Source organism: Drosophila suzukii, chromosome 3 (genome assembly GCF_043229965.1).
Source record: "Drosophila suzukii chromosome 3, CBGP_Dsuzu_IsoJpt1.0, whole genome shotgun sequence".
NCBI classification, from domain to species: Eukaryota; Metazoa; Arthropoda; class Insecta; order Diptera; family Drosophilidae; genus Drosophila; species Drosophila suzukii.
This window is the reverse complement of record NC_092082.1, coordinates 89,058,836-89,086,121: the sequence shown is the minus strand read 5'-3', so window position 1 is coordinate 89,086,121 and position 27,286 is coordinate 89,058,836. Positions and strand designations below refer to the sequence as shown.

General features: G+C 43.3%; 1 protein-coding gene across 1 annotated transcript; it reads right to left on the bottom strand.

The window, feature by feature from the left end:
• On the bottom strand, nucleotides 1–23,902 carry Ser (protein serrate). The gene is made up of 15 exons (XM_036819653.3): nucleotides 23,614–23,902; nucleotides 21,251–21,867; nucleotides 17,968–18,085; nucleotides 17,136–17,323; nucleotides 13,162–13,216; nucleotides 12,000–12,315; nucleotides 8,956–9,089; nucleotides 8,643–8,818; nucleotides 7,834–8,068; nucleotides 5,314–6,042; nucleotides 4,638–4,832; nucleotides 4,474–4,569; nucleotides 2,635–3,006; nucleotides 1,909–2,516; nucleotides 1–1,699 (listed from the first exon to the last, which is right to left on the bottom strand). The coding sequence occupies exons 2-15, from the start codon at nucleotides 21,482–21,484 to the stop codon at nucleotides 944–946; spliced, it is 4,212 nt and encodes a 1,403-aa protein (XP_036675548.3). The 5' UTR covers nucleotides 21,485–21,867; nucleotides 23,614–23,902; the 3' UTR covers nucleotides 1–943.
• Between the last annotated feature and the right edge of the window lie 3,384 nt (nucleotides 23,903–27,286).

Here is a 27,286-nt window from a genome sequence, read left to right as displayed (position 1 = left end):
TTATTATGTCTTTTACTATCTTTATTGATATTGCTTTATTGCTTCTAGATCAAAATTAAAATAATAAATAAATATTACTACACTCATAGGTATAATACAATACAAAATCGCTTGAATCTTACCCGGTTATACAGCTACCTAACTACGATCCTAAATCTATATTATTGCGTACAATTGCAAACAACTTTTAAAGTCTAACGCGTTGCGGCTGGGTCTTAGTTTAATACTAGGATGCTATCTATAGACAAAATACAATAACGGTAACTGCTAATTTACAGTATTTACAGCTTATACATCTTATATAGCGCGCTGATCCTAAATGAGAACTATATACAGCTTGTGCTAGCCAAGGAGTTTTTATTTGTTATATATCTTTTTACCTTTTAATGATTGTAAATGCGCGCCTGGGTTACACTAAATATCACACTGTGTAGGATGTTGCTTAGCGAAGAGAAGAGTTAGGAATTACACTAGCTAACTTGTATTTTTTGGGTGTCCACAACGATCTGGTTCTGCAAACAATCCTTAACTCAAACCACGAAAAAATGGTTTATGTATGCTTATGGAGAACTTGCAGTTAAAGAATTAAGTGTTTTTATACTTGTGTTCCCAAACTCTAATGCGATTCAAACTGGTTTCGAATTGAGATAATATCAGGTATACAAATACATTTGGGAAAGTTAAATTAACTAGCTAATTTATTTGTGTACCAACTCGTACCTTAAAATAGTTAAAGTTTTGGGAAAGATAATTGAAGTTATAAAGATCGATCAGCAGAACCACTTCGCTGTGGGTTAACCCCTAAGTATAAACCTATACCTAATTTAATTTAAGCTACTAATGCACTTGGAAATCGCGCCCGTGCTGTGGCAATTGGAACTTTGAGCTGGCTGTGGGCGGCTGGTTGGTTTCTTGATTGGTTGCTTGCTTGGTGAGATCACGGCTAAACCATCACAGTGGTGGCAAGGACATCGGAGCCCTCGTCTCCGGAGGAGGGAGGCAGGGACTTGCAGTTGATCGACCGCTTGCCAAAGTCCTTCCGCGGACTGTCCAGCGAGCCCACCGTGTTCTTCCGCATATCGGAGTTCTGGGTCTTGTGCAGCAGGATCTGGGAGCTTCGCTTGTGCGCCTGCTTCAATCCCGTGCTGGAATCCAGTTCCCTTTCGAAATCGCAGGGCGGGAATAGCGGCTGCGATCGGTGCAGGGCGGAACTACTTGCCGCCGAGGCGGCCAATTCGGGAGCGGGATTGAGACTGAGTTCCATTCCGGTGGCCGCCCTCAGGGAACTTGTACTGCCCTTCAGCGGATTCGTATACCTCCTTAGGTTCTCTTCGTTCTGCAGATTATTCGACTTCTCCTCCTCGTGACGCAGTGCATCCAGCGAGGGCGTCAGGTTCATGCCCGAACTGGTGCGATAGGCCAGCCGCTGCTTCCAATACAGACTGATGAACACCGAGAATCCCACCAGGACTATAAAGACACCGCACAGCACTCCAATCAGCAGGCTGTGGCCCGATCCATCGGCCACGCGGGCCGTTTCCAACTTGACCTCCACAATGGAGGTCAGGGCAGCCAGCTTAGCATGCTGCAGCTCCAGTTCCTTGCGACGCTGGATGCCGTTCAACTGCCGGGAGCTCAGGAGTTCACCCAGCAGGTACACCGCCACCGGCAACTGGGGATCGTTTAACTTGCTGGAGGACTGGAGGTATAAAAAGAGAAAATGGAGTTGGGATTAGGTTTTGGTTGTATTTATTTATTTATTGTAGATGATGGTATAGTAATAGTTCGTATGAGGTCTTTGACATGTATTTTTAAAGGAATACTGGAGATGTTAATAACCGCAAGACTAGGATTAATACATTTTCTTGGGAAAAAGTAACCTTAAGCCCATATTTATGGATGACTTACCACAGTCAGTTCAACGGTGTCATTGGTGCTCGTCTTGAGATCGCATAGCACCATGAGCATGCCCTGCTCCTGGGGAGATGAGCTTGGTGGCTTCTTGACCAGCTGGGCTGCCAGCAGGACCCTGACCAGTGAGCAGAGACCCTCCACCGAGGCACCCTTGCCCACTCGTTCCAAGGCCAAGAGGATAGTGAGTCGGGCGCAGTTCTCGTTGACCACCGCCTGATTGGGCCAACAGCTGGATTTTGCCGGTAAACTGGGTGGAGCAACCCTTCTCGAAGGTTCCAGGGCTCTACAATCTCCACGGACATTGCAGGGCGACGAGAGACAGGTTTCACTGAGTGCCGGAACACAGACCTCGTGCTGTTTACAAACGCCGGAGAGATTGGAGGACTTGGAAAGTGGATCCACCTTATAGCAGTTGGGCAATCCACACCAGAGATTCGTACACCTGGAGGTGCCATTTTCGCAGACACAGGCATTGCAGTCCTCATCGTCATCACTTCTTCCGGTTAGAGCAATGTCCAACCAGTTTTGACTTTGATTCAGGGCGGTATAGGGGGAGATGGTGTTGCTTACGTTCATACAAGCGGACTTGGGATCGGAAAGTACTATAAGTAGAGATTAGAAAAATATTGTTAGGGATATTATAAAGAGATAAATATATTTTATTGTATAGCTTAAGGCCAGAAATAATTATTAATTATTAATTATATAAACTGAACTTACAAATTTCACATCGCACACCATGTCGTCCTGCTGGGCAGATGCAGCTGTAGCCGCCAATGCCATCGATGCAGGTGGCTCCTCCCTGGCAAGGCTGCGGCGAGCACTCATTCACATTGATGCGGCAGTCCGGACCGGAGAATCCCTGGGCGCAGACGCAGCGGAACCAGCCCGCTCCCGACTCGCAGGTGCCGCCATTGTGGCACGGCTGTCCGCGGCACTGGTCAATGGCCTCGTCGCAGAAAAGACCCGTCCAACCAGGTGCACAGCGGCAATGCGGCTGCAGAGCCTTGTCCGCCGCTCCGGGCATGCAGGTTCCGCCATTCTGGCACTGACCGGCATAACAGCCAGTGGCCCGCTCCGAGCAGCGTTTACCTGCACAGAGAAAAATTAATAAATATTATCACATGACAAGAAATATATTTAATTTTAACAAAATATAAAAGAAGCCCAGCACTATTTTTCCTTTCAAAAAATAATTCTCAAAACAAAAGACTTAAGCAACGAACCTGTTAGAAACTGTCTGAGTGATCACACATTCAAATTGCCAATGCGGCTCTTACAAAATCAAACGATTTTAGCAAAACTAGACTTCCAAGAAACGAAAGACTTAGGCAACAAACTTATTGGGAGTGTGGGAGTCGTAATTCATAGAAAGAGGATTGCCATGACCGTTTGGCTTGGCTTGAACTAATTGAAAAGTAAAAGTGTGCCGACATAGATCGATGTGGCTCTGTCTGTATCTAAACTGTGGCCGAATCTATTTTCATTTTCTTTATCTCTGTCTGTATCTGTATCTGTGACAAAAAAGCGAAACGCGTGAAATATGCAAATCGCAAATTAAAAACAAGCATAAATCATGGCAAAGGTTTGGCCTAGCCGCATGGTTGGCCCCCCTGGGTGATTTGGCTGCCACATGTGGCAAATGTACATTCGCCGGCTACGAAGACTGCGACTAACGCGCAGATATATATATTTTTTAAAAGCTTCGCGGCTCAGCCGCATTCGCTTCAATTTGAGGCCGTAATGACTGCCGACTTTCAATGTTCAAATAAATGCGACCGACTCGATCGTGTGTGTGAGAGCGTAGCGCTTAACGTGCTCTTAACGTGGCCAACACTCGTACTCGTACTCATACTCGTCTCGCGCCCATTTAAAGCCCCCAAGCGTTGATAATGCGCCAGTCAGCCAGGCTTAGAGCAGGTTTTTATGCCCTTACGGAAGGAGTAGTGGAAACTACTCGGTGAGGCTGTAAATATTTATTGGGATGGCTTAAAACCATTATTGTTTATAAGGCTTGGTTAAAGGGAAAGTAAAGAAACTCGAAAAACGTAATGTTGACAAAAGTATAAAGAAATCCCTGTATCAACCTTTCGATTTAAAGAGTTTTCAATCATTTTTTGTACTGTTTTTAAACTGCCTAAACAATTTTTTATACTTTCAATATATGATGATTGAATTTAATATAAAATGGTGACGTCATCTACATAATAATATACTTTAAGATATTACATTAAAAAATCTCATATTTGATTGAGTTTGTTTTGAAGCTAAACTTTTAGGGCATATTTTATTTAATAACTTTTCCCTTTCTAAGGACCACTTTCACTAGTACCCACTAACGAACCAGCCGTTCCCAAGGGTATTCAGCCTGCGGCTTTTCACTTCTTGCGCAGTCTGCACTTGTTGCAACGCTTTGACGTTCACTTTGGCGGCCTGGCCGCTTAAAGCGCACCCGACTCAAACGCGGCTCAGTTCGCCTCAGTTCAGCTGAGCTCATCTCAACGCGACTCATCTCATCATATCCCATACCATCCCAGCCCATTCCATCCCGAGACTCACCTGTCCAGCCCGACATGCACTCGCATGTAAAGTCGCCGTCGCCGTCAAGGCAAATTCCCCCATTTCGACAAGGATTCGGCGAGCATTCGTTGAGATCTGCGCGAAAGTTAATGAGTTTGCCGTCTTGGGCAGTTTGGCAGTGGACGTGGATGTGGACTACTCACTGTGCTCGCAGAAGGTGCCGGTGTGGCCCACATGGCATTTGCAGAAGGTGCCCACGTCGCTCATCTCGCAGCTGCCGTGTCCGCTGCAGGGCAATCCGCTTGGCTTGGTCATCCTCCTCGTGGTTGTCGCCGATGTGGTTGTTGTCGTCGTCGATGTCGCCGCTGTCGCAAGGCTGACATTCGCGAAGCAGCCCTCTGTTGGATTGGGGGACATGATTAGGCTTATTAACGCAGGGATACACTTTGAGAAATTTAACTAAGGTAGCCAAAATATGAAATTTGGCCTGTAAAAAAACCCATTTCTAAGGGTAAACCATTTATTAAATCTAGTGATCCAATGTAATATTTAAAATTTAGTTGAAAGAATCAGTATTTAAGAAAAAATATATATTGTTTAATGATACAAATATAATTATTATAAAAAATTTAATTTTATTGGAACATTAACCTTTTTAGGATCTCAATTATGACCTCTAAAGAATACTCCCTTTTTAACTTTAAACAGATCTTCTTCATCTAAACTCATTTTCCCAGTGTATGCCCGAGGAATCTCGCATCCCTCGAAAGACGACAAAAAGCTGGCAATCTGCGATTGATGAGCTTAATGATGTCTTCATCGGGGCGAGATCGGTTCCCATGGCCTCTCGGAGGTCTGGGCCATTCTATTTTTACTCACCGTTGCAGGGCGGCTGGGAGCAGAGCGGACGCAGTTGCTCGCAGTGTTTTCCGGCGCGATCTGGAGGACAGTGGCAGTAGTAACCCTCGGGCGTGTTGAGGCAGTGGCCCTGCAGGCAGGGCGATGGAGTGCAGTTCTCCTTGGCCTCCTCGCAGAGAGAACCCGAGTAGCCCAGTGGACAGATGCAGTTGAACTTGCCCACCATGTCCACACATTCACCACCATTCCGACAGGGTGAAGTTGCACACTCGTCGATATCCGTCTCGCAATCCCGACCCGTGTAGCCCGCGGCACAGGCGCACTTGTAGTCGTTGACCAGATCAATGCAGGTGGCTCCATTCCGGCACTGGCCCACACAGTCGTCCAGGTTCTCGGCACAGGTCACTCCGCCCCAGCCCTCCTTGCAGATGCAGGCGAAGGATCCCGGCTGATTGCGGCACTCGCGGGCATTGATGCAGGGTCCAATGGCCATCGAGGTGGAGGCCACCGCACTGGTCAGGGCAGCTAGTAAGGCACTACTGCTCAGATTGCTCCCGATGATCGCCGTGGCAGTGGTGGTCAGCAGGGCGTTGGCCGCCACTCCGGCGGAATGCGGTGCTTCGCACTCATTCACATCCACCTGGCAGACATCGCCGTGCCACTCCGGCGGACACTCGCAGCGAAAGCCGCCGATTAGATCGACGCATGTGCCACCATGCTCGCAGGGACCCCCGGCGCACTCGTCGATATCTGGAAAGGATGAGGGGAAATTCAAGCAGATTGTTTAAGTGCCATCCACAGATAAAGTGCAAGCACTGGGGGAAAAACCTGGATATTCACATAAAATAAAAAACAGTTTAAGCCCCGATCTAAAATATTAAAATATTTAAAAACCTTGAGGGAAAGGCTAAAGATGACTTAAGAACCAAGCGTATAAGTGTGCCTTTATTTAGTTTGATGCATTAAACATTTTTGAATAGTTTTATATTTAAATGATTAAAGAAAATTTATTTTTAATTTTAATACAATTTGATGCATTAAACATTTTTGAATAGTTTTATATTTAAATGATTAAAGAAAATTTATTTTTAATTTTAATACAATTGTCTTAAAGCGTTTTTCAAATATTTTATAGTCACAATATTTAAAAAATATTAAACAAAAATAGAATCTAGTTTAAAATACAAAAACTTTAGCTGCTTTTTCTCTTTTTTTCTCCAGGTTCACAACCACTTGGTTAATTATTATTTAATGTTGACTTAGGAACTCATTTTCTCTCGGTGAATGTGTTGATTTTGCTGTTGAGTTCTCGAGCAGCAGAAGCTTGAGCAGGTGGCTCTTAGCCCGGGCTCAAGTCATTGAACTGACTGCTGGATGGGCATTGGGATATTGGTTAAAAAAGCAGCTTGAGCCTGCGTGCCTGGCTTATCGGTTGCCTGAAATCTTCAGAAGACGACGCTTCCTTCTCCTTCCACTTCCCAATTTTTTTCCCCAACAGCAGCACGCAACTCATTTGTTTGTTTTACGGAGGGTCTGATAAGAAGGGCACCCCAAAAATATATTTCTGACCCTTGGCTGGCCATTAGCTGCAAATAGGGTCAGATTGGCGATCAGCAGCAGTTTGGGAAACTTTTAACTTAATTAAGCTTTTATGAAATTCATTATTGGAAGTTGAAAGGTTTCATATTTTCCCACGAAATCGGGGTTTCTTTAAAGGTGAAAAACGAGTATGATTTATACAAAAAAATATATTAAAAAAGTGATTGCCAAAGAAATATGATTCTTGATAAGTTACTAATTATTTGAAACTTAAATAAATTAAAATTTTAAAAAATATTAACGTATTTTGGAAAGGTATGAAATTCATATGATGGTTACCACAATTATAATTATGTAATGATTTCCTGATTATTTCAAGTATAGTTCCATTCAAATTCCATAAACAAATGTAACTTCAAGTGCCATAAACATTACAATCAAGCCATTGAAATTTCCATAAATAAACCCAAGCTCTTGCCAACAATTGAAGGCCCTTAATTGGCAACAGCAAGAGCTTTCCATACAAAATGTAAATCCTTCAACGCCGACTCATTCGTTTTGGGAATGGCAACTCAATTAGCTTACGGCTTATTGCAATGGCCAGCAAATAGTTTCTGGTGAATGTGTTGGTCGTGCTCCAATTGGAATGCAAAACCGAAGCAAACCAAATTCGCCTGGCCAACTCGGATTTGGGCTCGGATTCAGATTCGGACCACCGTGGCACCAACAATCATAATAAAGCCAAAACCAAAGCCAAAGCCGGCAACAATAACAGCCTGTGCGTGCTACGTTTCATTTCATTTCACTTCATTTCATTTCGCTACAGCCAAATGCGTGTGTGTTCAATTGCATGATCGAGCGGCAACATCGCCGCACACCAGCAACATCAGCAACTAGCAACTACCAACTAGCAACTACCAAGCGGCAACTTGGCCAACTGGCCACTTTCAGCTGAGCTGTGGCTAATCGCGTGCTGCGGAATAAAATTAAATCAAAACTCACTTATTTCGCATGTCGGTCCCGTCCATCCGGCTGCACAGCCGCAAGTGAAGTCGGGGTCCAGTTGCTGCTGGAGCTGCAGGGAGCCCAGGGATCCCAGTCCCAGTCCCGAGGAGCTGCTGCCATTCTGCGACTGCCCCTCCGGACGCAGGTGATCCAGGCTGCGCATCGAGTTGCGCCGACTCACCGGCCTGCCCATGTTGCTCCTGCCGAGCGTCGAAGTTCGTCGGTTGGACGGCTAAAAAGATACCATTACACTCGTCAAAAAATGTTCCAGATGTAATATAAATAAATATGTGTTGCCTAGATATGATACTGATAATTGTTAGGAATTAAGGGATTAAATAAATATTTTTAAGGAACTCCTAAAATGTTATTATGATCTTAACCATATAATATTGACATTTTAAGCTTTATATACATAAACATATATTAATATTTTTTTAATTATAAGGAAATCACAGAAATTGGATTTTTTTTATACGTTATACAGGTTTTTAAGAGATTAAAGCTTCAGCACTGAGCAATCAACATTGTTATTTTAAATTAACTCTTTTATAATCTTCCCCCTTTTGTCTTTAGCCTATTTGGTAACTTTACTATTAATTTTAGAATATTATTTTGTTTTTAAGGTGTTTAGTAATATTTTCCCATACCCTTTCTTATTTGGAATTATTTTTTAAAGAAAACTTGTTTTTTCCAGTGCCGCGTAGATGAGTGCCGAATGGGGGGTCCCCATCCAGAGCGTATTAAATTATTTTATGGCACTGCGAAAGAGTGCATAAATCTGGGATCTGGGATATGGGACTCACCTTGAGGGTGCATGTGCCGCCGTTGCGGCAGGGTCTGGTGGCACAGGGGTGCTCCACGATCTCGCACTGCTCGCCCGAGAGGCCCTCGGCGCATGTGCAGCGGTATTTATCCGGAGCGGTATTCTCGCAGGTGCCGCCGTGTTTGCAGGGTTCATGGGTGCCGCAGAAATTTAAATCTGTTCGGGGCAGAGTGGAGTGGGGAAACTATGAAATATGTGGTTATATACGAGGCAGCGGCATCGATATTATCGATGATACGCCTGTGCCCACTCCCCGATCCCCTTTTCCTCTGGTAATTGCCCAGGTAACTCACCTTGGTCGCACAATATGCCACCCCAGTTGGTGTCGCAGACGCATTTCCAGGCGCTGCCGTTGCAGGAACCATGTTTGCAACCGGGATAGACCATGCACTCGTTGCACAACGGACCCCGCCAGCCAGGTCTGCATCTGTGGATTAAATCGAATGGTGGTGATGAGTCTGGGTGCGCATTCGCTGATTGGTAAATGAAGCATTGAGGACCCAAAGGTTAGCTCAAAGTTGAAGGATTCTTGGGAGCTTGGGAAAAGATAAGTTTAGCTCTGATTACAAAATGGAGCATCGAAGACCTTCACCGAAAGGTGATCTTCATTCGTTGGGGTATAAATAGGACTGTTGAGATCTGCATCTTGGGAAAGAAGATGAGTAAGTGTAACTTCAAATACAAAATGGGGCGTAGAGGACCCTAGCTGAAAGGTGAGCTTTTTGCAAGAAAATGTATGATAGCATACAGATAATCTGCAGGTGGGAAAAATTTTTAACTAAGGTAGGGGAGACTGAATAAGAAACTGATTACTATATGTAAGAGATATCCATAGAAACCCAGTTTACTAAAAATAACTCAACAGAACTCCTATTTTAGTCAAACTTAATCTGGCGAAAATTTTGTAATTTTAAGGATAGCCTTATTTTTTAAAGAGATTATTACATGATACTAGATCTTTTCCCATTTGCAGGGGAAACCTCAAGTAACCCAATGTTTCTGGTACAGTTTAATAGAATACCTGTTCTAGTTAATGACCGTCTGGTAAATGTATTGCAATTGTAAGGAATTCCTCGTTTTATTGGGCCTATAAAAACTAAGAGAACATTGAAGGTTATCTGCATCTTGGGAAAACATTCCCCCATTATTCATACGGCTATTTCGAGTCTGGTGTTTCCTTACATTTCAATTTGGCCTGGGAACGCATTTGGCTCTGGCCAACCACCGAATTGGGTCAATCTGAACTTTGGCCTTGATGCATCAAATGCTAAAGTGGCAGTGCAGCCAGTTGGCCACAAATGGCCACTTCTGCTCCAGCTTGGGGCAACAAAAAAAAACAACAGAAAGACTGCGATTTTATCGCCGCAACACGCCAAAGTGCAGCGGGATCAAAGTTAGCCTGCCGGGGCATCGGGTATCCAAGTAACCAAGTATCCAAGTACCCGAGTATCCAAGTATCGAGGAGTATCGAGTTATCGCCCGGCGAGGTGCTAACTCTACAAGCTCCGGGCATCACGTCATGCTCGGCGATAGTCGACATCGCCGTTCGATGTCGGTAATTTATGATTTCATTAAAACGGCAGCCTGTTGTTATCTGGCTGCGAATCGGCTCCTCTGGTTCTTCTGGCCAACAAATGGGCCAGCAACGTGCAAACAGCAAAAGTAATTTTTCTTCTTGGCTTATAATTGTTGCGGCGGAGCGGAAATCTGCTGACTTTTGATGTTTTCTAGGCCACACTAATTATTGCTATTTAGAACCAGGACGAGAGGAGGATGGTGCTTGGTGTATACTGGATAGTGGATAGATGGAGGATGGACTAAACTGGAGGATTGGATGCCTGACAGAGCATCATGATGCAGTCGAGAAATGCAATCATGGCTCCGCCGGCTCACGTATTCTGTGTTACGCTGCTACATTAACAACGGGCAACAACCACTGTTGCCGCTGCAGCTGCAACAACTATTGCTGCTGCTGCTGCTGCCACAGCAACTGCAACAGGAACAACCGAAGCACAAACGTTTTTTCGTGCTGCGGTCTGGGGTCTTGGAAGTGCACGGAGAGAAATTAAGTGTAAGTTAAATAAAAGAATGATATTTAAAAATTAATGATATTTAAAATAAATACGTATAATAATACGCATAATAAATATTAATCAAAAACATAATAAAATAAAGAAAATGGTAGGATGTAAATAATTTTTGTTGGTCAAAGAAAATGTTGGTTATAAAAAAAGCAACTGCAGATATTTTAAGATACTAAAAAAATGAAACAAATTTGAACCTATCTACTATAACATAAGTTTCCATATGATCTCAAGTTTTTTCCAGTACATTTGAGTCTAAAACTCTTGCTGTGCTAGTCGCTCCATGTAGCCATCGTCTGGGCATGACCGCTCCAAAGGGGCGGACTGAAAGTACTACCCAAGAAAGCGGAGTAGAAGGAGCCAAAGGAAGAGGGAGGCCAAGGAGGACCAGGAGGAGTTCCTGGCCCGATCAGCATTTGGCCATCGTGCGGGCGTTTGATTAGCCTGCTCTCTGGCCGGGAATCGCATTGGTACTGGCACTTGATTGCAGATTATATGGCTGGTTACAACTTTATAGCACTCGGGTTATCTCCCAAATGGGCAGTTACCGAGTGCGAACAATTTAATAAGGAATGCGGATTGATTGGGAAGTAAAGCGATTGGATCAGTGCAATGAAAGTTGCAGTTTATTCACATTGAAATTGAATTGCAGAGAAGGAAATTTTCATTTTGTTTACTCAAGGAATAATAATATCATTTTACCTGCAATATAAGCTAAGAAAGTTATGTAGAAATTTTTGATCTTATCTTATGTATATACCAAAAACTTTAGCTAAATCCACCAATATGGATAATTAACCCCCGGATATTTCCCATCCCAGCATTCGCCATCGACTGATTGGCATTTTCCTGAGAGAAACGCTGCCAACAATTTCACACATTTAGCCTCGAAAAAAGAGGCGATAAAGAAAAAAGCGAAGACAGTAAAAAGCGCCCCATGTGAGCTATAGAACCCATTTCTGTGCCACCGATCTCGCGCAAAAAGAAAACCACTCTTGGCCATTATTATAACTGTGCGAGTGAGTGAGCCTGGCTTGGATGGCATGGATGGCCCGCCTGTCAATGGTGAACCGAGTGGCGACTTGGAGGCCAGGGCCATTAGGCCGGCTCCAAAGTTTACTGGCCACATGCAAAAAGTGTCATAATCACATCGTTAAATGGGGTGGCCCGGGGGGTCGTAATTACAAAAGGGGTATGGATAAAATAGAGAAGGAAAAAATATAGAAAACAGGTAGGTAGATAGAGCTACTTACTCGCATTCCCCTGGACGATCGCACTTGCCGTGGACGGGGTCGCAACCCGTTTTGCAGATGGCCTCCTCGCAGTTGACGCCCTGCCAGCCGTTCAGGCAGAGCTTCTGACCCTCGGATCCGCAGGCATAGTGACCGAACTGATCGTCCCGCGGCCGGCAGAAGGTCGTGCAGGTCGTGTTGTAGTAGGTAACGGCGCATTGCACCCGGACACGGTAGGTGATCCGCGCGTTCCGCCCGATGTGGTCCAGCGTCTTCCACTCCGGCGACGGCAGTATCACGCCCGAGTATGATGTTTCCTCAATTAACCTCTCCGCATCTGCATTTCATTCGGGTTGGGTTTGGGTTTTGGTTTGAAGTTGGAGTTGGGATTCCGATTGGAGGAGAGACCATCGCGACCATGGCATGACAATTGTTGTGGTTGTCGTCGGTTTTCGGATACGAATTCGGATTCGTTGTTGGTGGCATCAACGTTGGCGTTCCAATGGAGTGGTGGCGGGGCATTGGGGAGGAGATTGAATGTGGGCAGGAGAATTTAGTTAGTTGTTGGCACCATTTTGGGCGCTTAAGGGCACACTGAGAGAAAATCAAAGGCTACTATTTCATCTATTTGATTTTTGTATCAATGCATTTTTTGAATATTTTTAGACGATAAACTAAATATACATTTTTTCTGAGAACGGAATTGATAATTTTAAAAAGGTTTAAGTTCCTTTTCCTCATCCGTATGTTAAACCTGAAAGTAAGTATTAAATTCTAATTTTTTCAAGATTTAAATTCTACTTTTAGTTTAACATATGGATAAAATAACAACACTAAATGGGTATACCTTCGTTTATACTTTAAATGTTTAGCAAAAAAAAGATATTTATAAAGAGCTTGATACTTTTCAAAAACAAAATAATATTTTTTTACCTAGTAAAGTCGTCTTACTTTATAAACATGTAGTTTCCTGGTTTTATATGACTGTTGAATAACTACCATGACTGATTTTCTCTGAGTGCAACCTTCTGCGTCTCTGCTTGCTAATTAAGCCAAATGCTTGGCTGGCAAACAATAACGAGCAGCGTGCAACAAGCAGCGTGCAACTTGCAACTACCAACTAGCAACTTGCAACAAGGGGCTGTGGTAACGAGCACAAGTCTGCAATTGCCACCGCACTTACCTGGATAGGATGTGTTGTACATATCCAACGCCTGCAGTATCAGCGTAAACGACTTCTGTAATTGAACGTGGAGAGAGGAGGAAAAGGTGGTATTTAGTTTGGAGTTTTCAAGTTTGACTCTAATGGACAGTTTAATCTCAGGCTGCCCGCCATGCAAATGAAGACAACGCAGCGGCCGACAAACAAACAAACAACAACGAACCGACCAAGAAACCAACAACGAACAAAGCGATCAGACAACAAACAAAGCAAAGCTAAACACTTTAATTTCACGCAGGAGGAGCGGACTTTCTAAACAGACTTCAGTTTGGCCATGTCCATGTCGCTGTCCATGGCATTGCAATTGGCCAAAACAAAATGCGGAAAAACAACACAGACACAATTCTTTTTGATTTTTAGATTGGTTTTGTTTTCATACCCTTTCTGAAAGGTTTTTAATTAAATGAAGAACATAAAACATTTCTTAAAATTTGAGAAGGTATTTGTGACCTTTAGGTCGAAAAAACCTGTTCCCGATTTATAAGGCAAAGGTTGTAATTAAAGATTTTTGTGATATTGATAAAATATAAATATATGGAAACTAGATCAAAAGTTTTAGGTTTGTTGACAATAAAATAAACGATTGAAATTATTATTAAATTTAATGAAATTCATATGAATCTTCTAAAAATAAAATTTAAACCATATTAACTACCTGACAGACTCTTATTAATTTTCTAGAGCATTTACAATTTCGACCACCGAATGCTAGAGCTTCCTTTGATTTTTTGCAACTCCGCCTTGGCATGGGTCTATAAAAAATTGAAGATTCGCTGTTTCTTCTTTTTTTAATTTCCGAGCTGGGCAGTCGTAGAAGATTTCTCGTTGGGCAGAAAGCAATTAAACGTCGACGATGTCTGGATGCCGCCGCTGGATGCCAGGAAATGCTCATTTAGCAGTGGGAGGCGGCGGCCAAGTCGTTGGACCGGTGGGCGGGGCAGCGGAAGGGGGATTCCCATGTAATTGCCCTGGCGACGCGACACTAAATCAGTCCAAAGCAGACATTGGCTAATTGCAGTCGGATCAACATCAGCGACAACAACTTGACACAGTTTGCAAATCCATCCATCCATAATTGACTGTCTCAAATTTCCATCTCCATTGACATACGGTTCTGTTCCGGGCTCGAGCTAAAATCATGATCCGTCTGACGACTAAACGGATATATATGGCACATGGCAATGCCAGCGGAAGTATATCAATTGAAAATGGTGATGGTTTTGGATTTCATACTACACGAGAACCCAGACATAAGCGAGCCAATGGGAGGAGGTTTTGAGCAATATTTATAAAAATGGTAGATTCATTTGCTTATGAAAATTATTTTCTCTTTTTCAAAAATCAATCAAATCAAGTAGCATTTAGCGAGACAATTCTCGAGTCAGTGAATTGGCCACCGAAATGTTTACACAACTTTGAAGAACCTTGTCTCCGGGCCAAGCACTTTTATTAATGGAAGCCATAGGTTACCAAAAGAGTTTCATCTTTTTTGTGGGGGAAGCAAAATGGATCAAGAAAGCCCACAACATACAAAACTATTTTATTTGGGCAGTCATTCATTGATCTTGAGCAAAAAGTGGAACAGGCACCACAAATACCACTCGAGATCGCTCAATGGCTGCGCACGCGCACTCCAGATCTCCAGGCCTTTTGGAACTTGGAAAATATTGTCAAGTGAAAATCGTTTGGGGCTTCGAATGTTTCAGGTGAGGAAGGAGAGGGCCCCCAGGTGAAGTCGGTGTTTGACAGTTACATCGAAGGCCCGCCGATCTTATATGATGTTTGTGATGATGTGTGCTCTTGAGGCCCGGCCTCAAGTATTTCCTAAGTCATGTTTATGAGTCTTAACATGCCATTCACTCAATCAGCAGCAGCCGCATAAGAAGTCATTCAATAAAAAGTGGGACAATTGCGACCATATCGGCAGCTCTTTTTACTTGATTTTTGTCTTTCGGTTTTTGAAGATTTTCATGGGTTTTGTGAAAGGCTTCTTGAGAGGGTGCCTCACAAAAAGACCAACTGACTGACTGTCTGCAGGCGAATATTACGCTGGCAGTATGCAGAATTTGCCGGGTTTCGTTGCCTTTTTTTTCGAGTCAGTCACATGTGAATTGGAAACGAGGGGATCTGGGGAGCTGGGGGAAAAAAGCACTGGCAAAGGCACAAGATTAAAGCGAAACCAAAGCGAAGCGTAACGTATCGCCATCGCCATCGGCCGAGCGACAAGCGCGACAAGGTAATGTTCCCACGAAACAGGTTGTCCGCACTTCAGGCCACGACTTTGCCTGCTTTCTGGGAGGGGGCAAGGAGGGGCATTGGCGGAGTCACAGAACAGGCAACCACCAGACGAAAGCCCCAAGCCCCAAGCCCAAACCCAAGACTGGGACCAAGACCCAAGACCAAGACCCGGCTCTGACGCATGCCTGCTCCCCCACAAGCCCCACACTTCCCTCCATCCCAGCTACAGTCGCCCCTGCCTAATGTAAACGACGGCGCATGCGCATGCCGACGTCGGCGTCAACGGCGACTGCGACTGCGATTCTGCAAGTTCTACTGCACTCGAAAAATAATTAAATTAATTTGCGGTTCAATTACAAAAATTCTTACGACTTTAGCCCATAATTTCATTAACAATTTAATGGCATTTTAAAGAACGTGTAATGCTGTAATTAAAAGTGAATGGATTTTTAGGCACCTCTGAGATATTTTATTGAAAAATACTTTTGAAAGTATTTATAAAAATATATTGTATTTTATTTAGAAATGTTACACAAATTTAAAATCAATAAATATGACTTAGTTAGTAAAAAAACATGCAAATAACATTAGTTTATTAATTTATTCAAAATCCCAAAGCAAAAAGCGATTATTAGCTATTACCAATATTCTTCATGGCATAAAGATCTATTTTAGTCTCAAAAAAAGGTGCTATCAGAAATACCACAATTGTACATATCTCTTTACCCAATTTAACTTGTAATGAATAGCATATTTTTGTGCAAGTGGTCTATCTTACAGATCTCAGTCGCATTAGTTTGGATTTGGTCACCGACCTGGCCAAGGCGTGTAATTGTTAACCAAGTTAGCTTCGAACACCGCCAAAACAGCAGCAAACAACGGCCAGAACAACACCCGTACATAACAACGAAATAAAAAGCGAGCAAAAGCAAAACTTTAATTCAATTCTGCGACTACACCCAGTCAGGTTACATTTTTACCTTAACCGAGTTAAGAGCGGACCAGGCCACGTTTATTTTATACGTTTCTCGGACCATGTGTTTTCAGTATATGTCTGTTTTTAATTCCTTCCCAGTTTGGCAGTCATAAGCCCGCATTATGCTCACTTAATTAACCGAAAGCCGCTTAGGAGGTGCCCGGCAAAGAAGTATAAAACATGAAACACAGTTTTTAATTGCTTTTTTCAGCTACCGCGGGTAGAATCTCCTCCGACGAAGATGATGATGGGTCGGTTCTTAAGGGTTTAAGGTGAGTTGGTCGAAATGAGTAAGCCGCTTTTGGTGCTGGCCTTGGAATTTTCACGCCCCTTGATTTTGGGGAATCTTAAAGTTTTGACCACAGGAAGTAAAGAGAATCGCTCCTCCGTTTTGGGAACCCCACATAGACTATGCCCCTCTGGTTTTTTCTTTCATAAATACATATTCTTATCAATACGGCACGAGCTCTCGGCTCATTCACATTTCTGTTGCCGGCTCGACCTTATCGCCCATGAGCGTTCAGTTCAGCTCGGCTGCTCTCCAGGCGGAACCGAGCTATCTAAAGTCGAAAAACAATAATGAAAGCTCCCTCCCCACACACAACAACGACGACGATGGGGAAAAAGAAGAGAGCTCGTGCCAAAAGCGTGCGTCTTACTATGGGAGCATGGTATAATATATGGTATATGGTTTATGGTTAATGGGAACTGGTGCACTTACCGTCCATCGAAACGTAAAGGGCAGCACAATGGCTCCCACACCCGGATCGCTGAGCACAAAGCTGGATCCACCCAGTATCTTGGTGGTGGCGTTGCCGAACGAGCAGCCCGTGGATATGCTGGCACCCTGCTCCGTGGTCTGGTACTCCTTCAAACACAGCCGGAATGCCGTCGTGCATGGCGAGCAGCCTGAAATTAGAGTTCCAGCACGGGTTATCACACTTTATACTATAGACATGCAGAAAGATTGCATAATTGTCGGGCATCGTTAAAAACAAGAGGGAATTCATTAGTACGAGCGCAAAAAAATTTGCAGAGTGCAAATTCTGCTGATAGGCAAAGAGCCTTGACCGTCTATTTCGGGTGAGCAAGATAGGAAATATCAGAGAACTTAAGAACCCGGATGGATTCCAAGGAGAATATCTGGCAGCTTAGGAATTTTGCATTATGTTTTAATATTATGGAGGTTTGATTAGAATATTTGTAAGATACTTTGAAACAAAAAGGAACCGTTCATACTTTTGGAACTGCCAAATAGTTCTTGTTAAGCTTTGATCATTGTTACTAATAATGGAAATACTAATGGTAATAAGACTTTATTTTAGGTAAATTTGAATAAAAAATTGTATCTAAAAATAAAAAAATATTAAGTAATTGAATATTTAAATCTTTAACAACTGTATGAATGTAACTTGTAACTATTTTATAGGTCACAATAAAATAAGAACAACACTGAACTTTTTACGAGGCCTTAACTTTTTTTGACACGCCAAATGCCATAAAAAGTCATACATCTCGCAGTTGGGGCCTAGTAAACTCGGATTTGGACTTACCTATCGTCTTGGTGGCCCTTAGTTCCGCCGGCATGCCGCAGCAATAGCCGTTGAGTAGATGGCTGTTGGTATTTGAGATTTCTAATATTTCCAGCTCGAAGTTACCAGCTGCGGATATCTGTGGTGGAAGTGGAGAACATGAACAAAATTAACGAAACTGCCAGTACATCATCGTATTCCATCGAAGACAAGCGCCCAGATCTCAAATCGTTCAAATCAATCATGACCCATAACGAAGCCCCCCCAAAAAACCCCAGTGATTCCCAGTACCCTCTTTCTATAGTATATCCCCCACCCCACAGCTTACATTCCAAATCGAATAATATGCTCAACACTTTATGGATCTGATCCCAGCTCGTTCGCTGGTTGTAAAAGCTAATAAGCCACCTAGGGCGCTCTGATTGGGCTGCGGTAGAGGTTTTAATTAAAAACCAAAATAGATAGATCGATACAAGAGAGGAAAATCAGAAGACCCAGACCCAAAGTGGTAGGCAAATGAAAGGAGCCTGATAAATCTGGCAGCAAATGAAACACGAAAATAATGAGAAATATTTCCCCCCTGCAAAAGCGGCTTAACTGTTTCGGTTCGGCTCACTTAATCAAAACGAGGTATCCAGCCGCTTGTATAATTTAGAATGCCTTTGTGGCCGTAGCCCCCAAAGTGGCCACAAATCAGGGGTCCATCGATAGGAGCATTTGCCATAAAATTAATAACACATTAGATCGCCGATCTTTCTCTACCACTCGAAAACGCTTCCACTGACAAATGGCCAGTAAAGTTTAACTATTCACCGGTAAATCGCTTATCATAATTTAGCCAAAGGAGCTGGCTGGATTCTACTGTAGCCTGTGGAAGTGGAAGCTGCATCTTGACCATCAACTTTGTATTTTAGGGTTCATTACCAGGCGGCTAGATGGGTTCTGCTTCGCGGAAAATATGCTAATGAAAACTCTTGGCCATCTCGGGACTCCTGCTTTTATGGTTTCATATTTCAGTGAATTTATTGTCATGGCCTTTGGTAGCTGGCAGTGTTGATAAGTTTATTAGAAATAAATTGCAATTTAGCTCGGGATCTTGGCTAACGGCACTGGCCAGTTTTCGAGCTGCAGGTGCTGCAGATAGAGCCTCAAAAAAGTAAAAATAACAGGCCGACAAAAAACCAAACTTGAAGCCACATGCATTGTTGATCATGCCATAGATCAATCAAATGCAAGTCCCTCCGAGCCCCGCGTTTTCGACCAGTTTGTGTGTCGGTTTCTCTTGGCGTTTTCTCGAGATTTCCTTTTGTTTGGATCTCTGAGACGAGACTTCGAGCTCGGCTTCTACTGGGACCTCAAACTGATTGGATTCTTAACCGTCGATGGTCGATGGTCGTTGGTCGATCGAGAACCGGTTCGTTCTGCTTACTATTTATTTATCACATTTCTTCGGGCAGGTGCATCCGCTAATATTCCGGACAAACTTTGACGTAATCAATTCGATTAGATAAACCACCAGAAATGCTTAAGGAATTAGTGCTGCGGCGCCACATGTTTTACATGGATGGGGTTTGGGAAATGGGGAACGCCTAATGAAGCCGACATTCGGATTTAATGTGAAATTAAATTTTAATTAAGCCTGCAGTTGGCAGGGCCATTAACTTGGCCTGCAACGTGGGAGCTCGTTTCGCCAACTCATTTCTGATTTTGGGCATATTTCTGACTTTATGCATATTTCGCAGTCCGTTTAATACGCAGCTTATGATCAATAAATGTCAGCTCAAATGAGAGAGATCTTCTCTGGCTCCCTTTTTTTTTGGCATCCCGACTTGGCCGAGTAACTGGGTTAATTTCAACTGACATGGGCATGAGCCCATGTGAACCGAAGCGATATTATCGCAACTGACTGGTTGCTTTGCCTGCTTTTCCCTGGAAATCGGCCATAAATCGCCGCTACAAAATATTTAACTTTTATTTACTTCATTAACAACTAAATAGTTGCAGTGGGACCGCTGGACCGCTGGACCACTGCTGCCGGCGACTTTTATCGCCTCGCTTACCCTAAATCAATGCAATCCCATTCCCATTCCCAATCCCCATCCCGAACCCCCTCTTCCAAGTAGATAAATGTGTGTAATCAATTTGATTGCCCCACGGTCGGCATCTCGGGATAGTCTTCTTGTTCTGGGGACTCGCATGCTCCTCGGATTCAGATTCTAATGTCTGGCTCTCGAGATCACGGGCGTATTAATCAAATTGTTGTTAAGGCCCCTCGAGAGACCCCCTCTTCTAGAGCTCCCTATAACTTCCCAGCCAACGATTAATTTTTATGTATTTCTGAACCGTTGGCTGCCGTTCTTCTTCTCCAACTCTTTTCGCCTCTTTGCCTGTTTAATTGCCGCTCGGGGCATCTCCGCTGGCATCTCAATACATGTTTAGGCACTTTGTGTAACACTTTATGACGGCTACACCCCAAAAAGTCTAAGAGTCGAAAACCCCGGCGACTCTCGCCTACCGTTTCTATGTGGGAACCATTTCAGAGAGATGGTTTTCGGAGATAGAACGGCCCACTTATCAGGGGAATCACTTTTCGAGAGGGGTCCTCGATACCGGGATCCTATTAAACCTTTGCCCGGAATTCGTGCTCGGAGGCTTTTTTGAAAACCCAATGACTTTATTTAAATACCAGTTTAATGTTTCAAACTTGGGGAATATTTTAACTAAGTGCAGGTATCAAATTGCTGGAAAATTTATGGCTCTTGTGCATGGTAATCAACTATATAGTTTCTTACTCACTGTAAACTCAAGTTAACAACTTAATTTTCAAAGAAGAAGATCTTAGAAATGTATTGCATATCATATTGTCAAAAGGTTTTCTGATATTATTATAAATTACATTTCCTGAATATATTGTCCGTTTTTTATTTCAGTCTTTCAAAATTTTGAAAAATTTAATTAAAATTAAAAACCCTTTCATTCCTTTATAGGTCCATATATTGACTTAATTTTGATTTACTGATTTGCCAAAATTCCAGCGTAAGAGCTCTCATTAAACAAAACTCTTTTGGATGCCGAGTTGATAAATCACTCCAAAATAAACCCAAATCATCATTATGTACGTCCCCCATCAAAACTTTGCCCTCAGCTATTGCCAATTCACATGGGTTGAATCAACTTTGTATTTTTTAGTTTTTTTTTGGGCTTTTTGTATCTTCCGAGACACTACACCCGCATGTATTTGGATCTGGGGCTTTTTTCGATTATTGCTTGGGGTTCGATCTTTTTTGCATGTCGGTTTGCTTACCTTATGGACTAACAGTATTAAAATTAAAGCAATTAAGTTGCAGGCAGACTTTAATGATCGACAATCGCGGATCGTCGATGGCAGGGAAGCGATTTTGGGTTCCCGGTGCCTCGGACGCTGCCTTTTTGTCGCCGTCTTTTGGGGCATTCTCAGGCTGTCTGCTGTCGATTCTATTGTTGATTCCGCCGACGATGTTGGTTTTCGCCGAAAATGTTTCCTAAACATTTTGTACATTCTGGGGATGCTGGTTGTGCGGGGGGACCTCTGGATCCAGATGGAGTTTGTTTCGGATTCACTTTGTGTTGGCACCGCACAAAAATGTAAATTCGTCGCTCTGGGGCAGCCTTAATTAGCCCATGTATGCAGATTTTAGTGCCTTTGTCTAAGTTTTCATGCACTACACTTGTTCTGGGTGGCACTGGTATTTGTTTTCTGGAAACTGTATCATTTTTCTCCACTCTGCCTTCCCTTTTTTTTTGTTGATTTGTTAATGTTGTTATCACACAATTATTTATTATTTATATGTATGGACTTCTAGTATGTGCTTTTCTCGTTTGTTTTGTTCACACTTAAAACACTTCCACTTGATAATGGGCGATGATGTTTTGTAGATGTGGCTGTAACAATTGTCGAACGAAATGGAATTGAAACGGGCTGCCGGGAAATCTATTTCACTGTGCATCATCAACTAAGCTAATTGACACGCAGTTCCAGTTGCAGTTGCAGTAGCAACATCGCCGCTGCAGCAGCAACAGCAGCAGCAACCGCAGCAACAAGTGCCGCCAGCAACCGCAGCAACATTTACTTTTGCCAGACCGCAAAGAGCAGCAAAAAGCGGCAACGTGCAGCAAATGCAAATGCAATTCAATTTATGTTAATTTAACGCTGTTACTGCTGGTTGCTGCTGCATTTGCTGCCTCTGATGCCTCTGAAGCCATGGAGCCGTGTCTTTGGCCACAAACAATTTGCATCTTGTGCGCATATTAATTTACAGATATTTTCACTCTTGCCCACATTACTCATTCCAAACCCCCCCATACCCCTTCCAGTGGCCTTTGGCCTCTCATCCCGCCCTGGTTCCTCCTGCTCGGGTGTTAATTGTCCATTTAATTAAGTAATTTGCTTGGGGGCCTCCTCCCGGCTTTGGCATGAAACGGAAGTCGTTGACTTTGAATCGAAACCCAGATGCTGCCGATGCTTTGCTCATGCTGCTGCTGCAGGGCATGACCGGAAGTGGCTTTTGCAAGTGGATGATGCAGCTATGCACCTTCCCTTCCCCTGACTCTCTGTACTTTCACTGGGCAATTTGCAAAACGATGCATAAACTGCTGGAGGCCTCGAAACTATAACATACCCTATAGCCAGTGTTTGCTATTTCATGGTACTATTTCTTGACATACTCTGATTTATCAAATGATTGTTGAAGTAGTTCCAAATATTCTTTGGACCATGCTAAATCCATAATTCCGTAGGCATATGGTAAATCGTTAAATGTGAGGCATCGCATGGGGCATCTGGGGCTTTCCCAAGCTCGTACCACCCATTCAGAACCTTACTGATTTCACTATCTCGCTTTTCTCTTTCTGCACAATACGAAAATATGGTTTGATCTTTTTCTGGTTCTTATAAATTCTTCCTATAAATTGTATGGTTGGGATGCCCAAATATTTTTTTAATGATTAAAAACATTCTTTTTGTTACATTTTTTCACTTTTAAGATCCTCTTTCTTATATTACAATAAACTTCATATAGTTCCCTCAAAATTTTCTTTCCGTGTCCCCATTATTATTATTTGTATTATCTCCGCGCATTATGAACTAGTTGGCTGTTTTCATTCTTTCTCTCTTTCACTTTGCATGTTTCAATTCCACTTTGTAGCCTGTGTTCGTGTTATGTTTGTGTCCCTGTGCCGTCTGTGTGCGTTATCAATGGAGCACACTGTGGCCACCGATTCCCCGGAATGGGGCACTCGTATATTCGCATATTCACATTGTTTGCACTTTTACTTTTTCCTTCGCCTTTGATTAAACACAATTTTTTACGGCATTGTATTTTGATATATTAATGTATTGTATTGTATTTAATTGAAAGGTATTTCCGTTTTCTCTGCTCACACACTATATAGATATGTGGGGCTCAGGAATTAATCACAGAAGACACACACAGAAAATGTCGGCTGATTGTCGATCTTTCGATTTGCTTTTCTTCCACCGAGCATTTCAGTTGATTGCTCTTCATCTCATCATTTGTTGTAATCAGCAAGCAATTTAATTCGATTGCGGCACATTTAACACTTTCACAATTGTTTGGGTTTGGGTTCGGGTTCGGGTTCGGGCTCACAATAATCCATATTTGGGTTTACCGTTGGCAGAAAGGGGGCTCATCACCGCTCGAAGCACGGCGCTCGACTAAACGCGTTAACCGAATCCTGCGGCATTTCCAGCCCTCGAGCAGCATCCACGGGGCGGAGCAAGTCACGCGAGAGAGCTATGTTGGTGGTGGTCTCAGAGGTCTTAAGAGAACCCCTATAGCTCGTTGGGAACTGAACCGAACTGAACTATACTGAACTGAACTGAACCACCGAAAGCGCTTCGAAAAAGTGGTGGCAACGACTTCCGCTGAGTGCTGCGTGCGCTTCAGGCCTCGACTAACGACTGATTGCCTCTGGGCATAAGGTTCCCAAGATCCGATTCGAGATCCCCAGAGCTTAACTCGTACCGCTGCTCTCCGCTCTGTTTTCTCTTTGGCGAAAACCAGTTTGCTCTTCGGGCAGTGCTCTTTAGCCAGCCGCTGATTGGTCGTATGCCGTGTATATAGCCCCGGGGCCCGGAATCTGAATCTGAATCGGAATCGGCAGTTAATGGAGTTGCTGCCGCTTCGGCTGCTGCACGCATGCGCGCCCGAGGCTTAGAGCTGCTGTTTTTTTTACGATTCCAACTTAATTATGTCCATAGGAGTGCATTCAGTTGCTCTAGATATAGTAGCCCCAAAAGGGACTGGCAATTAACACCTAATCGTAAGGAACTCTCCCACAATCTATATGTTTTTTTGGGCTGGGAACCAGGTCTACACAAAATAAAACCTAGCCAATTATTAAACCCCACAGACAGAGCGGCGACTTCCATCCAATTATCTGCTGGCCGAAAGTGTATAAATCAAATTTAAATGCAACTGGCCTATCAGCGCAGCCAAAACAAAAGACTTAAGCAACAAACTTGGCAATTACATGCGGCCAACAAGACAAGCGGCAGCATCTTTGTTGTTGCTGCTGCCGCTGTTGTTGTTAGCGGCTCATATTTCTTGAGGCGCATATCTAAATATCGAATCATGTTGCTGATTTTCCATTGTCTGGTCTGCCCACTACAACAACAAGCTGCCACAACTGCAACAAGCTGCAACAACACATAGTAAATCTCATTGTGCCGTTGTGACATGACTCTTGTTCGACAATAGATAAAACAAATTGACTTGGTGTGTGCCCAAAATGTCTTCTCTAGTCTTCTCCAGTCTTCTCCCGTGGCCATTTGGGTTGCTCCAACCTCTTTATGGTGGGCGTACTGGTGCTGGGCAGCGGCCTCCCCAGCAGCTCCTTTGTCATCTTTTCTGTCCCGGCCAGAGAAAAGGAAAAAAACTCGGGGAAAAAAGAAGAAAAACTGCACTACAATGCCCATTATCAGCTTACATATCTGCGACAAGAGACCCCAGAGCGGCAATTGTACGGGCCACCGAGACGGCAAAGCCAAACGGCAATGGCAACGGCCACGTTGTCCAAATATGTTGCAAGTTGGTGTTATTCTTCACACGGCATCATAAATTTCACGTATAATTGACGCTTTCAGTTATATCAAAATTGGCTAAAAGGCGACGACCAGCTTTGCGTTGGTGGTCGGTATAGTTTGGCCTCTAGAGATCTGGGCTCCCCAGAGATATTATTTTTGCTCACTGTGGTTTACATTGTTTTCGTTTTGATTTCAACTAATAGCAGACAACGTCTTACAGGTGTCTTTGTGCGGGTCTCTCATATTTTTTTTTTCGGGGGGACTGTAACTTTGTGTTGGCGGTTTGTTGGACACTTGTTCGGGTTTAATGGCATTTCTTTGTTGGGATTAGCTTTCGTTTTCTTTCTATCTTTCGATTTTTTCTGCCACATGGAACAGCTGCAGAAGTGGTCCAGAGCGGTGGCACAAATCCATAAAATCAAGCATATTGAGTAATCAAAATGTTGAACCCACCCTCTTGAAGAAGGGTCACCCCCTCAAACCCTCAAAACCTCAAACCCCCGTCGCCCGTCGACCAGTTGGGCGAGTTCATTAAACAAACAGGCAAATATGTTGGCAATTTCAACCAGTTGGTTTTACACCACTCAACATTTTATGACAGATTTTTCAAGTGTTTTTTCCGCCTCCTCGTTTTTCTTTTTATTTAATTTTTTTTACTGTGGTGCAGCGGTGGCGGTTTGCGGTTAGTGGTTTTTGGTTAGTGGTTACTGCCGAGTGGCCGCCCTTAGCCTGCAGAATCATTGCCTTAGGTTAGTTGTTTATGAAGGCTTTTATTGGCACTGTGCTGGGTCACGAGATTTATGGGCCGTATATTTGGCGAGAAGTTACGGATACTTGGGAGAACACTTGAGCTGAGGTACTGGGAATTGAAACTGGGTTCAGCGGGGGCAGCAGTTTTCCCAAAAGCGATTGCCATATTTGCTTTAAAGATCTGCGAGTGTAAGCCTAAATGGCACTTCGCACTATTAAGCTAAGTACTGAGCGGCTAACAAATTCTGAACAATATAGGGGTTGCTGAACTTTAAGAAAATAATCTGATTTTATTGAATTAAATGGATATGGTTGATAAGACTAAGGGTTGAGGAAACAATTACCATCTTGGCTTATTTACCTCTAGTTAATCTTTCGATAGCATACAATTTTTTAAGTTGTGAAATAAATTTATGAGAGAATGAAATTAACCCCTTTTATAAGGATTTATGTTCTGATTAATGTTAAGATTTTAAAAATGGGGGATAAATCTTTTAGTTCTTAGCTTAAAATATTTGTTATTGTTTAATACTTGAACTTAGTGCTGATGATCATCATAATTTAAATATTTGATCTAGAAAAGATTTTATTTATAGAACATTTTAAAGGGATATCCTCGTTGATCGATCGATAGGAGCTGAGAACACGTCCTTCTGTCATCCCCGGACTTTTAAAACTTACCACTTTCGGTTGTGTAATCAACAGACTTTTCACTGCGCACCATCCATCAATGTGGCCACCTGACCCGACCCGGCAATTTGTACCACCTTACCCGAAAAAAATCAAGGCACTTGTGAACTTCACACATGTTCACTCGACGAGGAGGAAAATAATAGAGGTACGCCTCATTTAACCCGAAAAATCCACCCCTAGGCGCTCCAAAAACAAAATCCAATTGCAAAATCAGTAAGGCAAACATGTTTCGAACGCATCGCATTATGACACGAACAAAGGCGATTAATTAGCGGCAATGGGAGGGGGATGAAAAAAGAGATATGAAAAGATATATAGGGATCGGAAATCGGGGAGGGTTGAGTTTCGATTGCGCCGACGCGAGCGAGTAATCGAGATGGCTGCGCGTGCTCATGTCTTTCGCCAAGATGTGCAACTGTTAACCACTGATATTGCGATTTCCATTGCGATTGCGATGACAGGGATGGGGAGGGCAGGGTTAAGGTAAGGCAAGGAGTCCTCATATCGAGCCCATACTTTAACCCATACACGTGCATATGTCATTTTTATAGCGCTATACGTGTTTGCCATAAATCCATAACAATATGACAAGTACAAGTACTTTAGCGGCAGCCTCTCTCATGTGCAACATGTTTGCACGTTCACGCCACCGCCAGTAGACAGTAGACCAGTCGCAGCACCCAGTACCCAGTACCCAATACCAGGTATCCCAGGCGATGCAGAGACGCCCTGGACCGACTGCAACTCCATCTCCATCTCCAGCTCCGAATGGGACACCTTGCCTTCCATTTGGCGATTGCGATCGCACTGCGG